The 15703-nt window shown below is 29.0% G+C and overlaps 1 protein-coding gene across 1 annotated transcript; it reads right to left on the bottom strand.

Moving 5' to 3' along the window:
* Positions 1-403: 403 nt before the first annotated feature.
* Positions 404-1039, bottom strand: LOC136080348 (jerky protein homolog-like). Its single transcript, XM_065796965.1, has 2 exons — positions 844-1039; positions 404-789 (listed from the first exon to the last, which is right to left on the bottom strand). Exons 1-2 carry the CDS (start codon positions 1037-1039, stop codon positions 404-406), a joined length of 582 nt encoding a protein of 193 aa, XP_065653037.1.
* Positions 1040-15703: the final 14664 nt, after the last annotated feature.

The following is a 15703-nucleotide window of genomic DNA, read 5'->3' on the forward strand; positions in this document are numbered from 1 at the left end:
ACACGAATCCAAACACTTATAATTGTAATTATAAAGCATAATTATTGCTTAAATATTACGTGCCAAAATTAACGTAAAAAGCACGTCTTTTGGACAGTTTATGGGGACCAAAAAGTCACCTAAATATCACGTGCCAAAAGTAACGTGAAAAACACGTCCATAAATCACGTGAATTGGTCATTTCATGAGGACCAAAAAGTCACCTAAATATCACGTGCCAAAAGTAACGTGAAAAACACGTCCATAAATCACGTGAATTGGTCATTTCATGGGGACCAAAAAGTCACCTAATTGTCACGTGCCAAAATAACGTGAAATTCACGTTTTTGTCACGTCGCTGTGCCTACTGGGTGTATTCAACTCCTGCTGCACCTCTTTTGCACAAAAGACTATTTTCTTTCAATCATTCCTTTGTATTTACATTGAGGCTGTAATATGACAATATGTCTGAGAGATATAGATATTTATATCGCTTCTTGAAAGTCGCAATAATCCCCATATCACATGGTTGCTTCCAACTTGTGCAATTTGGAGGGAAGAAAACAACTTTTATAAGATTTGGCTCAAACGCCTCAAAATGTCCGGGTACATTGTCTAATAATAAAAGAACTGGTAAGCCAGTTTTGTGTTTAACTTCAGGATAAAAGACTTCATTGAACCATTTCCAACATATAGAGACATCCATCCATGCATTTTTCTGACAAAAATACGGTATAGGCCATGTTCTACCGACTATACAAGCAAGTCGTGCAGCTTTTCCAATCATAGAACAGGGTATTTTGTGAGATCCTGTTGCGTTGGAGCAAAAAAGTTAAGTCACTCTTTCTTTAGATTTTTTTTTACCTCTTGTAGTTACTAAGCTTTCAGTGGGGATTAACAGAGAATATTTAGGCAGCAAGCGAAAAAAAAGTCCAGTTTCGTCCATATTATATACATTTTCGGGTTTGTACATTTTAATAACTGAGTAAAGGTCCTCAAGTTGCTGAAGAAGAACAGGATCATCTTTGTCAACTTCAGCTCCTTCTCCAAAGAGATGCATCAATTTTAAGCCTCGACAACGACGAAAGTTTGCAAGCTATTGCCAAGAAGCTTTAAATTCTTCTTCTTTTATATTTAGTTTTTGCACGATTTCTTTTGCTTTCATAATTGCTAACGATGGAGGTACTTCAATTTTCGAACGACGCTATGCATCAATCCAAATATACTGCTCATTTTCTATTGCTTCAAATTTTCCAGACGATAACCGAAATCTTTTTTTCTAGCTCCTTCTGTCATTAGTAAACTTCTTTTTTCTATTTGATCTCGATTATTCCAGAGAGATCGAATTGAATTTTCAGTTACATTATATTCTCTTGCAATCGGTCGTTTGCTTGGCGCATCACTTTTGTTTAAGTTTAGCTATAATTTTGACGCGTTGATCTTCCGATAATCTTTTTCCTTTGACTTTAGCCATAAGAAGTAAGGATATAAAAATTGGAAGAGAACTGTAAATTGACGGCTAAATTTAAAATGAAGTTTTTTCATTATAGTTTTTTCAATGAGACTTGAATATAAATCGTTAAAACTTATTATTATCTTTTTAAAACAAGATTTATCATTTACTTCGATTCGAATTCGAATTATTTATCTATTTTCATCTAATAAAATCATTATCTCAAAATATTTATGATAAAAACTAGTTTTTAACTTAACACAGGAAAATAATAGTTACGTTTTCTGATCAAATTACACTTTCAACAAAAAACTCAGTAAAAAATTGAAGCACAAATATTTTGGGCCTAAACGCGCAGTTACCTGGGATACGCAACTAATTGGGTGCGCAATTAAGCGAGAGACTACTGTAAATATCGCTTCATTAGTTAAACATTTTGACGAATTAACCTCACTTTTATCTCTAATAAATTATGAATTTAGTATAATCGGAAAAACAGAATAAAAGTAAAACAAAAACAATCAATTAAAAGCGAAGTAACAACTTAAAAGAAAAGAAGTTCGAAAAAATAACAAAAAGAACTATAAACAAAAATTTTTCAATTACAAACTTTCTACGCTTTTCTGTATACGGCAAGAGTAACAAATATAATTTATTTTATTTTGTAGAAGTTTTTGTATTTGCCTTTTCGTTATGTAATTTTTGTTTTCGTTTTGTAGTTTTTGTGCTTACCTTTTCGTTTGTGTAAAGTTTGTTATTATTTGTCCAGTTGTTGCTAATGATTTTTATTATTGATATTAATTGAGTGTTTTCATATTTTTTTGTCTTTTTATTTAATTTATTATACTTTAATCATTATTTTTTTATAATTAATTTAATTTACACTTGCTTTCATTTATTAATATTACTGCTGAATTTTTTTGTTTGTTTGTTTATTTTATTTAGGTGTCACTCCAATGACTAGTTTTTAACTATATGAGTGACACCTAACCTAATTTTTTAAAATTATAAAAAGTTGTAATTTTTCAATTTTTGGTTAAATAAATGGATATATGGATATACAGAAACTAAGCTGAAATCTGATTTACTCCCAACAACTCCAATTAGTCTTAGTGGATATGTTTATGAACATACTCCAACAAAAACTTCATTTGGAGGTTCTTTACTTTACATTTCTAATAAGCTAGTTTATAAATCTAGAAATGATTTACTTGTGTATAAACCCCAATTCTGACCAGAGTCTGTTTTTGTTGAAATCATTTTCCCTAAAAAGTCTAATATCATAGTAGGCTGTGTTTATCGCCATTTTAACATGAATATTAATGAATTTATTGTTTCATATCTAGCTATTCTACTTAAGAAAACTTGCTGTTGAAAAAAATAAAACTATCTTTATAATGGGTGATTTTAATATCGATCTTATAAAAGCAAGCTCAGATAATTCAATCTCGGAGTATTTGAACACCATTGCTTCAAATAACTTTCTTCCTTTTATATCTTTTCCAACAAGAATTACCAATCACTCAAGTACTTCAATTGATAATATATTTTCTAATTCAACTTCTAAAGATATTTTTTTCGGCAATCTAACTATTAGAATATCGGACCATTTGCCACAGTTTCTAATTTATTCATCTTTTAAAAAAAGAATTATTAATTCTCGAAAAAGCAATGTTATTCTTCATAACTTCAAAAAATTAAGTAGTGAAGAATTCAGGGATGATTACTTGGAAATCAACTGGGATAAAGTAATCAAAGTTTCCAATAGTAATACAAATAAATCATAAGAAGATTTCTTCACTACCTTTAACTCTCTTCTAGACAAACACGCACCGTTAAAAAAACTAAGTGTTTTTCAAATGTTGTAAAATTTAATAAAGAAATCGATTAAAGATAAAAAAATAAAAAGTAAAGTATCCAGAAAACCAATTTTTGATGAAAGAAAGAAAGAAGAAAAGTTTTGCTGTTTTTTCTTTTTTCTTTTCGAAAGTTTGTTTGTTGTTGAAAGTTGTTTTGTTGTATTGTTTGTTTGAAAGTTGTTTGTTGTTGATAAGCTAAAAGTTGATGTAAATTTTTCTAGTTGAAAGTTTGTTGAAAGTTGTTTTGTTATATTGTTGTTAAAAGTTCTGTGTTGAAAGTTAAACGTTACTTTGTTTTTGATAGGTTTAAAGTTGTTTGAAAGTTATTTTGGAAGTTGTTGCAGTGTTGCTCGACCTATTTCTTTAAAGTTTGGAAACTTGAAAGATTTGGAAATTGAAAGTTATCTTTTTATTTTTTTTTTAAAGTTGCTTTTAAAGTTTGTAAAAGTGAAAGTTGCTTTTAAAGTTGTTGCCACATTTGAAAGGTGATTTGAAATTTTGATTCGAAGGTGAGTTTTTCTTGTTTTTAATTGTGCAAAGATGGATTTATCAATGAAAAATATTGAGAAACTAATAATATCTAAGCTTGAAGATCAGAAGCAAAATATTTTAAAAGAAACTGAAAAGCTAATAAAAAAAACAAGAAGAAACTTTTGATAAACTTTTTGAATAATGAGTTCCAACATAAAAATAATATCAGACAGACTAGATAAACTTGAAAAAGAACTTAGTTTTAATAAATCCCGAATTAAAATACTAGAAAAAATACTAACGACATAAAAGATAGTATTAATTTCCAAGTGGAAAATATCAAAGAAATGCTTTCTCAACTTAATTTAAAGATCAATGAAGAAACACAATGAGAATAGAAAAGAAAAAAAAAACTATAGATCTAGAAAACAGATCTCCTCGCAATAATTTAAGAGTTGATGGTGTTGCAGAACTGCCGTCTGAAACGTGGGATGACTGTGGAATGTCTGAAACGTGGGATGAGCAGTTAAAAAGATCTTTAAAAACCAGCTTGGAGTTGCCGATGATATAATGGTTGAGCGAGCCCGTCGAATAGGAAAAGTTAAAGACAACCTACCAATAACTGTAGTCTTCAAGCTCCTAAATTATAATGATAAATGCAAAATTTTAACATTTGTGAAAAAACTTAAAGGCACTGGAATTTTTATCAATGAAGATTATGCGAAAGAAACCTTGGAACATCGTAAAAAATTGTGAGAAGTTAAAAGGCATCGTAAAGAGGGTAAGTATGTAGTAATCAAATTTAATAAAATTTTTGTTAAAAATATACATAAATAAAATAACGTAATCGCGGAAATAAAAGGAGATTTTATAACTCTCACTGGAATGGCTGAAATTAGCGGTTTTAAACACCAAGCTTTTAATTTTTCAAAAAGGAAAACTTTAATAGACATAAATGTAGAGAAAGACCCTAATTATTGTCATGATTTAAATAACTATTGTTTTTACTATTATCCTTGTGAAATAGAAGAATTTCTTTTTAATTCCAATAACAGCGAACAATATAAATTCCTTCATGTAAATACCAGAAGCATAAGTCACTTGGAAAAGCTTCTTTACTTATTAGAAGAAGCTAAAAATGTTTTTAATATTATTTGTTTAATTGAAACTTGGAAAAGCACTTACGATTTAATTTAGAGCGAATTTTTATCTTTCCCATTTTGAGTTAATATCTCAAGAGTGGCATACAAATAAACGCGGTGGCGGAGTTTTATTAACGTTTTATTTGCGCATTACGTTATTATTTAGCTGCACATTACGTTAAGCTTGTCTGAGTGCGATAAAGAAATTTTAACTATTGAAATCTTAAGTATTGAAATCTTAAACAATGAATCTAAAAATGTTTTACTAAGCTGCTGTTATCGACCACCTGACGGTCTGAGCGAGAATCTGAGCACGTTTTTTGAACAAAATGTTATCAAAAAAGGCATTAAAAAAAAGAAAAAAAAAATTTATTATTGGCGATCTAAACGTGAATTTTTTTAACTACGAAAATGATTGTAAAATAAAATGTGACTGTAAAATATTTCAAATAGGAGCAATTCCCCTAATTAATCGTCCAACTAGAGTATAAACAAACTCAGCAACTCTCGTTGATAGCAATATTACAACTGATGTATTCAATAAAAATACAAAAAATGGTATATTGAAAGCAGATATATCTGATCATTTCCCACTATTTCTATCATGCAACTCAAATACTAAAATTAAAACCAAAACTAATAATAAAATAAGTAAACGCATATTTAATATGAACAATATTGAACAATATTTAATATGAACAATATTAAACAGTTTAAAAAACAATTATCTCTGCTTCATTGGAAGCTTATAAATATCAATGACGACGCAAATAAAATTTATGAAAATTTTTTTTAAACATTCTATTCTGTCTATGATGCCAATTTTCCTATTTGTGAAAAAACAATAAATCAAAAAAGTCTAAATTCTCCTTGGATAACTAAGGTTTTTAAAAGATCATTCAAAAGCTATATTTAAATTATTTAAAATCAAAAACACCTCTAAATGAAAAATTATACAAAGATTACAAGTATCTATTTGAAAAAACTCGTAAAAGCATAAAAAAGAAGTACTACTCAAAATTAATTGAAAATGTTAAGAACGACTCTAAACGCACTTGGAAAATATTAGGATAAATTGGTGGAAAGCAAAAAACTTGCTCAGGGGTCCTACTGCAGGTGATTAGAGTGGATTACAAAGATGTTTTTAAACCTAGATTAATAGCTCATGAATTTAACAAATTCTTCATTGACATTGGTTCCAAACTAGCAAATAAATTTCCTAACACCCAAGTTGTGTTCAATAACTTTTTAACACCAATGGATGATTGGATTTTCTCCAATGAAATATTTTCTGAGCTATCATTTGAGGAGTTTCAAGTGTCAATTAAATCTATTTAAAAAAAAACAAAGCCCCTGGAGCTGATGAAATAAATGGAAACATGAGAATGCTTTGAAAAATCAAAAAATATTCTCTTTAAAGTTTTTTCAAACCGAGACTTGGTTTTTTCAAACCGAGACTTGGTTTTTTCAAACCGAGACGAGACCGAGACGAGAAGTTAGTACTTCTCGTGAGACCGAGAACGAGACGAGACGAGAAATTTAACAATTTTTGAAAACAAATTTAATAAAATCCAAGTAAAAAAAAAATGTAAATATGGTTTTGACAAATAGACACAAATGTGTAAGTTGTGTCTGGATGATCGGACGACATTTCCACCTGAGCTAAAAACTCTCTCTGATTTAGTTGAACTTGCTGGAATAACTAAAATTTGTCTAGCTAATGAAGAGAGTTCTGGCAATGTATTTGAATGCAATTTTCACCAATCAAGAATCGGAAAGTCTTTTTTGGCATCAGGGAGACCTTTTTATATATAGGGAGACTTTTTTGGCATCAGGGAGATATTTATACTGGCACATTTCGCTCAAAATAGGATTCAGTTCAGATGTTGGCTCTTGTGTTTCAAGTCTGACGTTTAACTTGCTTCAGTTTTGAATTAGGGAACAAATCTGCTGAAAGGACTCTGGCAACAGGTTGGCACTCAACATTATCCTTAATCTGTGAGGCTAACCATTCTTTTGTTGTTTGAAATTTTTTGAAGAGCTTCAAGTGAAGTCCCTATAAAGCAGGATTTAAGTAGTTTGCTGCAGCACTCAATAAGTTTCCAGTGTGACAAAGAGGAAATCTTTTCTCAATGCAGCTTTTCAAGTTTTTTACATACAAGACACCGTAGCCATTTTTTCCATCCGTCTCAATAAATTGATCAATTTTGTCATGGATTAAATAAAGAGAATCGGCGACAGTGTTAATTGTTGGAATAGACTCAGCCGACCACGTTTCTGTAGCTTCTTTAAGTGGTGCCAAAATTTCTACTGCTCCTTTGATTGATTTCCACTGTGATGCACTGATGGTCTTTGAAGAAAAAATATCTTCATTTGCACATAAGCTGATAATTTCACTCTTTAGATGTAGGACAGAAGCCATGCAATCCAGTTCACTATTCCATCTTGTGTCAACAGATTGGCGTAACTGTCTAAAATTGATTCCTTCAGCGTCTGATTCTGATTCAAGCAACTCAGCTGCAACTGTTGACTGGTGAGTTAAAGAAGCCAAATCTTTGCATGTTTGCAACGCATCATCCATTCCAGCAGTCATTCCAAATGAGTCTCGAACTGCACATTTTTTTTTTTTTTTTCTATTTATTTCGTCATTTTACACATTTTACAATGTTATCTATAAATTTAAACAAATATATATAATTACAAGCTGACTGGGGCAAGTAGAAGTCAAAATGACTTATCATCAAGCCCCTTTGTGAAATACAAAAAAAAAAAAAAATACAATCAAATTTTACATTTTCCAATATTACATAAAAGAGTGAAATTATTAAGTTTAAAAAAAAAAATTGGTTAGAAATTTTAGAAGGTTAAAGAAGAACTTAAAGTTAAAAAAAGAACTTAAAGTTAAAAAAAGAAGAAATTTAAGATAAAGTTAAAATATGAAATAACAAATAAAAAATTACAAATCTGTACATATTCGTATACATATTAAAGACAATAAACAAACAAAAAAAAAATTTAATTCGCTTCATATGCATATACATATTCAATACAATATTAAAATTAAATAAAGTACATAAAAAATTAAAAATACAAAACTATTTCGATTTTTTTTCAAAAAAATGAGAGAATGTACGTAATGTTTAAATTTAGTAAGTGTTTTTTATAGTTCTTTTAAATGTAGCAATAGATTTTATTTTTTTCATATTTTCGTCAAGAACCGAATTCCACAAGCGTGGTCCCCGGTATATAGTCGAGAAGTCAGATTTTTTGAGTGATGTTAGTGGGATGTAGTAATTACTCATTGAATGTCTTGTTTCATATTTATGATTAATTCGAGTGAAACTTTTAAAAAAATATTTTGGAATCATTTCATTTTGAAGTTTAAACATAAATAACAAGTTATAGTATATATTTAGTTTGTATACATTTAGAGCATTTATTTCCTTGAGTAACGGCTCGGCACTTTCGTATCTACTTGCGCCCAAAACTAATCTACTTGCTTGCTTTTGTTTTGTATAAATAATTTTTAGGAAAGATAAATGATTGTTTGCCCAGGCAATATTACAATAGTTAATATGACTATGTATAAATGAAAAGTATAAATTTTTTAAACATAAATTATTTAAAAGATGTTTTGTCTTGTACATAATCCCCAGGGTCTTTGAATCTTTGTTCTCGACTAGCTTTATTTGGCTTTTCCAATTTAAATTCTCATCGAAAATTATTTCTAGTATTTTCATTGAAAAAACTCTTTTTATTTTAATATTGTTAATTGTTAGTTCAGGTAATTTGAGTGGAAGGTTCTCGGATTTAGATGACTTAGCAAACAAAATATATTTCGTTTTTTCAATATTTAATGTAAGTTTATTTGCTTCAAACCACTCATTAAGATATATTAATTCTGTGTTTACAATATAAAAAATATTTTTTAAATTTGAGTCAGAAAAGAAAACATTTGTGTCATCAGCAAAAATAATATAATTAAGTATTTTTGAAGACAAATAAATATCATTAATATAAATTAAAAACAGCAGGGGTCCAAGTATTGATCCTTGGGGAACTCCGCAATTTATTGATTCAAATGGGGAACATGATAAGTCATATGGTACTCCTTGTTTACGATTTTGTAAATAACATTGCAGCCACTTTAAATTGGAGTGAACTACTCCATAATTGTGTAGTTTATAAATTAGAATCTTGTGGCTGACAGTATCAAATGCTTTTGATAGATCTAGAAAAATTCCGAGTGTGTAACTGTCGTTATCAAAACCATTTAAAATTTGGTTGGCAAGATCAATTACTGCATTTTCCGTGGAATGGTTGTTGCGAAATCCAAACTGTTTATGATAAAGAATGTTGTTTTTTTCAAGATAATTGTACAGTCTGTTGTGCATAATACGCTCTAGTATTTTGGAAAAACAAGAAAGTATGGAAATTGGTCTGTAGTTAGATTTTATTGAGTCATCACCGCCTTTGTATATCGGAACTATTTTTGCTAATTTTAGTTGGTCAGGAAAAATGCCGTTTTTTAGGGAAAGATTAAAAATTTTAAAAAGAGGTTTCTTTATAATATCTGAGACCGCTTTTACAACATCAGGGTTAACTTCATCCAGACCCGCACTTTTATTTGTTTTCAGCATACTAATTGCTAGTCGAAGTTCATCAATTAAAAGTCCGACTCCTCCATGAAGGAATCAGATTTTTTCAAAAAAAATTTAAATGATTTTTTTCCCTCAGGAATTGCACCGGCAAGCTCTTTTCCTATATTTATAAAAAAGCTATTAAATGTTTCAGCAATTTCTTTATTAACAAAAGCATCTCCTCTATTATCATCTCCTTGCAATCTTTTTGGAAGATTATCACTTTTCACAATTCCCACTCCTGTTATTTCTTTAATTACATTCCATGTTTTCCTTGCATTTCCAAATGTTTTATTAAGTAACGAAGAGTAGTAATTTTTTTTGGATTGCTTTTTTAATTTTTCAAAAGAATTTTTATATTTATTGTATTTGATTTCATTTTTGTAGTTCTTTTTTTTTTTAAATTTTTGGTAAAGTTTTTGTTTCCTTTTTGACAACTTAATGAGTCCTCTCGTCATCCACGGACTTAACAAATTTTTAGAATTAACAATTTTTTTTATTTTTGGAAAGGCCTTTTCGTATTGTCTTGTAAACATGCGAATAAAAAAATTGTAGCCATCATTAACGTCATTGGAATCAGTTAAAAGTTCCCAGTTTACTTCATGTAAGAGATCACGAAACGTGGCGATTGATTCATTATTTATTTTCCTTACGTATACCGTTTTTGTTTTTATTTTATTCTCAAGGGTTGCAGAATTTATTATCAGAAAAACTGGAAAGTGATCAGTTAAATCTGTTTTAATAATACCACTTTGGATTTTAGTCCTTGTGTAATTATTAGTAATAATATTATCGATAATAGATGCAGTTGTTTTAGTCACACGTGTTGGCTTATTAATCATGGGAAAAACGCTGTATTGCAAAAGTGTATTTATAAAATTCACGACTTGGTTATTAGCTTTATTATTCAATAAATTCAAATTAAAATCACCTAATAAGTACACATTTTTTTTAATAAGCTTTGGTAGCAAATAGTTTAAGTGGTTTTCAAATTGATTGTAATTACCGTTTGGCGGTCTATATATTGAAGTTATAAATGTATTTTTATTTGTTTTATTAATTATTTCAATAGTTAATGACTCACAATTAGCGTCATTTACTTTGAGGTTTTCAACATGTTTAAAAACCAATGAGTTTAGGACGAAAATAGATACGCCCCCGCCATTGCCGTTTTCTCTCGGTTGATGAATAGGTTTATACCCTGATAATTGAAAGTTAGAATTTATCGCGTCTCGATGACACCAAGTTTCTGTCAGACAGATAATACTAAACTTGTTACTTATATTATTTAACATCAATTTTAAATTTTCAAAGTTTTTATTTATGCTTCTGATGTTTATATGTAATAATGAAAAATAAGATGATGAAGAATTAAGAACATGTTTAACATCGTCAACATTGTAATAAGTCGTATCTACTGAAATTTCGTCAAAAAAGTTCATGTTTTTATCATCGTCATTAATTCGGTTTAGTGCGTTTTTCCTTTCTGATATGTCAAAAACATTAAAACTGTTGGCTTCCGTCATTTTAACAATAAAAACTAAGAATATTATTTAAGATATAAAAATATAATAAATAAATATACTTTAAGCATTCTTATGTGATTTTTTAAAATCTTTAACTACTAATTTATCATAAATAACAACAGAATATTTACCGTTGTTCCTGTGAGTTCGCATTTCTTCAAAGAGATTTTTCCGTATGGTTAGGGTATCCAAGGAGTAGTCCTCATTTATAAATATTCCTGTTCCTTTTAACTTTTTTGAATTCTTTAATATGCTAATTTTATCTTTATAGTTCAGGAGTTTTATCACGATTGATCTTGGTTTGCTTAGCCCAGTTTTTCCGGTTCTACGTGCCCTTTCAATAACTACGCCACTTACATTTAGATTGTTTTCAAAGATATTAAGAACTTTTTCTTCAGATACATTCCAACTTTCATTTTCACTTTCTGCTATTCCTTCGACATTGCAAAATATGATTGTTGCACAAGTATTGGTCAAGGCGCTTTGACAATTTGACTGCAAGTTTCATGTTTCTTGCCTGGTCGTTCACGCAGTACATTGGCAAATCAGCAGGCAAATTGAGTTCTTCTAAGAAAGAATCCAGCTTTCTTTCAATTAAGATACCTGTGTGTCTGCCTGGGAACTGTTGGACATCGGGCGTCCAGTGATGTAGTCTCCAATTTTCGTCAATAGCATGAATAGTCCAAGAGATGTAGTTGTCCTGAGCTCAAGAAGTCCAAAGGTCAGAAGTAAATGCAGCACTTTTTAGATTTGACGTAATCTCCGTTATTATGCTCTTCATTCCAGCTTGAACTTCTCTTGACCGAATTGAAAGCTTTCTTGAATATGTTGTTCTGTGATGAAGGCTCAGTTTAGGGTTTGCAATGTCAAACAATTTCTTGAAACCTCTTCCTTCGACTGCTGAAAAGAATGCCAGATCGGTGCAAAAGTAATCCAGCATTGCAGAGTCAAACTGTTTTTGAATGGAATTGTCTTTGTCATATTTGGACTTTGTTTCAAGCATTTCGACCATGGTTCGTTGTTTCTTCTTAGGAGGAGGAAGAAGAGAGTCGTCAGTTTTTTCAGAATTCTCAACGTAATCTTGGCTGTGTTTTTTTTCGTGGTGACGATGAAGTCTGCTAGTGTTTCCATCTTTTGTTTTCAAAGACTTTTTGCACGACCTGCATTCAGCACTGTCACTTGTTTTTTGAAAATATCTCGGTATTTTGTTTTTTCTTGGTGACATTTTTGATCGTTGAAATGAGGCAAGAATATTTCTTTTCAATATGAACAATATGTGTCAAGTTGAATTCCACTGGTAAACTAATGAAATTAAGTCGAAAGTGCACCATTTTATACAAAAAGTTTTTGTATTTAAAATCTAATTAAAAATATTTAAAATCTAATTAAAATTTTTTAATTAGATTTAAAAAAAAAATCTAATTAAAATCACGGAGTCAAAATATTAATTAATTAAAAAAACAAATTATTAAGCATTTTGTAAATTATAATAATTTTTAATTTGGAAAATAATATAATATTTAAGTCTCGTTCTACTTCTCGCAAGAATTTTCTATTTCTCGTTTCTCACGAGAAGTCCCATTTCTCACGAGAAACGAGAACGAGACGAGATCTCGCTCATGGTTAAAAATCAGTTTGGTTTTAAAAAAATGGTTCTACTGAGCATCCAATCATCTACTTTGTCCATGAAATCTCTAATTTTTTCAAAAATTTACAATTCACACTAGGTATTTTTTTAGATTTATCAAAAGCATTTAATACTGTAAATCATGGCATTTTGATTCATAAACTTAAATATTATCGAGTGAATGACATAATTTTAAAATGGTTTAAAAGTTATTTAACAAACCATAAACAATTTGTTTCTTTTAATGATTAAAAAAATGTTTCTTCTATTAAATTATATATAACTCTTCACTAATACGAATGAAGAACTAAAAAATATTTCTAGCTGGTTCAAATGCAATATTTAATAATTAACAAATAATAATAAATAATTCAAAAATAATAATAAATAAAATAATAATAAATAATTAAAATAATTAAAATAATAATAAATAATTCAAACTTACCTTAAATATTAAAAACACAAAATACATTCTTTTTCATTCGATGACTAAAAAATGTTACTTACCCCCAGCTCTAACTGATACTTTTTTTGACCAAATTGAAATAAAAAGATATTGCGTCACAAAATTTTTAGGTGTATTCCTTGATGAGAATATCACATGGAAGCAACATATTAATTATGTTGGTACTAAAGTTACCAAAAATATTAGAATTCTTTATAAGGCCAGAATCTATATAGGTAAAAAAGTTTCATCCCAACTTTGTTATGCCTTCATTCATAGCTATATGAATTATGAAAATATTGCTTGGGCAAGCTCTGAAAAAAGTAAGTTACAATCTCTCTATCGTCGTCAATACGTGTAGTTAATTTTGCTTAATAATTTCAATATTGAATAGTTTGTATATATATGTAAAAATAATCTTTCTCCTGCCGTTTTTAATGATTTAAATACCTTGAAACTTACCAATAAATACTCTCTAAGAAATACCAACCTTCTATATAAGCCTTTTTGTCGAACAAACTTTAACCAATTTTGTATTGATTATCGTGCACCCCATTTTTGGAATAAAATTGTTTTGCCTAATTTTAATTTCGATCTACCTACTTCTTTGCATCTTTTTAAAATTAAACTGAAAAATCTTTTACTCTTCCATATTATCAAAGTTTGACAATAATATTCAAATTATGGAAATATTTATCAAACTCTATTACCTATACTACAAAGTGATATGTGTATGCATGTTTTAATATGTTGTACTTACTACAAAGTGATATGTGTATGTATATTTTAATATGTTGTACTTATAGTATTTTTTATTGCAATATTTTTTTTACACTAGTATAAGGTTCTTACGATACTGATCTTCTTTCAGATACCTAGTTTTTCAAATGTTAGTTGCATTTGCTTACTTTATAAATTGTATTAATTTTTATCTACTCTCATTATATTGTAAAAACAAACTAACAAATGCAAACTGAAATGGTTAAAAAGAGAAAAAAAAAATGCACTTAGACACTGCTCTTCAGCTCTCAAAAGAATCATTTACTTTTTTCGTTGTATAATACTTATTTTTTGAGTCTTGTTAAGTGTTGTAACATTTGTATACGTTTTAGAAGGAGTTGATAATGAAGTGGTTAAATTTTAAAGTTAATTAATCGTTGGAGTTTTATGCTAAATGATTTTAAGTGATAATGATGTAGGTTGGAATGTGGATGATGAAGTAGGCTTTAATGAAGATAATAAAACAGACATGATATATCAAACACTTTTATGTCTAAATTTACACATAGCGCTTGCATTATTTATAAAGGTTCCATATGATTTTTGTGACTTTCAGTTAAAATGCTCCGAAATTAAACGCTCTTTGTAAATTTATCCCAGCTGCCATCAAGGAAAGAAAAAAAAAAATAGTGCGAAGAGCCCAACTCGACAAAATCTTCTACACTTCAGTTGATACATTTGGTACAAAAGACAAATATTTTGTTTTTTGACAACTTTTTTGCTTTAACTAGCAAATTTTAAGTGTTAAAAAGATGGCGAACTTTATTTTTTTTTTTAAATCTTTTTTTAAATCTTTGCAAATATTTTCGCTTTAATTTGAAAGCAATAATACAACCGTTTCACCAGGTTCAACCGACTCAGTGTTCAGTTCACCAAAATTAAATTTTTATATCACAATTTACAAAGTTTCCGACTTCATTTCGACAACGTATCATTCAATTTCGACATTGTATTAGTACATTTTGACAATGTGTTCATTCAATTTCGGTACCGTTGCATTTGATTTCGACTGTTTCGCATTCAATTTCAACAGCGCTAAGAATACCTTAAATAATATAGAAATAAAACAGTTAGATTCTTTCTAAATTCATTCAGATAACATAATTTTTTAGTTTATATATTTATCATATATAAAATGTTGTAATTGCAAAGACTCGCCTAATAAAAATTAAAAAAATACTAAATAAGTTTATTCTTCAATAATTGGTTCACTTTTTAAACACGGAATTATATACCTAAGCACGTGCCCAAAATAACTAGTACAGTTTGTGCTAGTAATATTCAATGCCTCGTTTTGCTTATATTCACGTAGTACCTCTTTAGTTCAAGACGAACATCTTTAATAAACTGTTTTTATTCAGGAAACATATTTTCAATAGGATTTAAAAAGGGAGATTATTGAGGCAAAAAAATCAAAGAAAGCTCAGCGCATACGATTTCATCATGAACAACAGCAGCCTTATGAAAACAAATATTGTCTAAAATTACTAATTGTGCTAATACTAGAATAATAAAATTAAAAAAGTTTTCTGTATTAAATGCTCTCGTTTGTGCTTCATACTCAAAATTCCGTTTTTGTTCATTGCACAACAGGCGGAAATATTTCTTGACCGTATATTGGTCACTGTTTGTCTGGCTCTCTTTCCAGCTAAAGAACGTCCTCTTCTAATTCGCATTGAAAGACTAAATCCTACTTCATCAATAAAGTATATTTTATTGTCATTCATAGAAGACAAAATGCTCATGAATCTTTCTGCATAAGTAGCTTTTTCATTAATAAT

The sequence above is a fragment of the Hydra vulgaris genome, chromosome 05 (genome assembly GCF_038396675.1).
Source record: "Hydra vulgaris chromosome 05, alternate assembly HydraT2T_AEP".
In the NCBI taxonomy this organism is placed as follows: Eukaryota; Metazoa; Cnidaria; class Hydrozoa; order Anthoathecata; family Hydridae; genus Hydra; species Hydra vulgaris.

What these genes read in the sequence shown, in the direction of transcription:
- LOC136080348 (XM_065796965.1), bottom strand. Translation starts at nt 1,039, where the DNA reads ATGCATCTCTTTGGAGAAGGAGCTGAAGTTGACAAAGATGATCCTGTT. An exon ending in AAGCTTAGTAACTACAAGAG is followed by an intron (nt 790 to 843) that starts GTAAAAAAAAAT and finishes CCAACGCAACAG; the next exon opens with GATCTCACAAAATACCCTGT.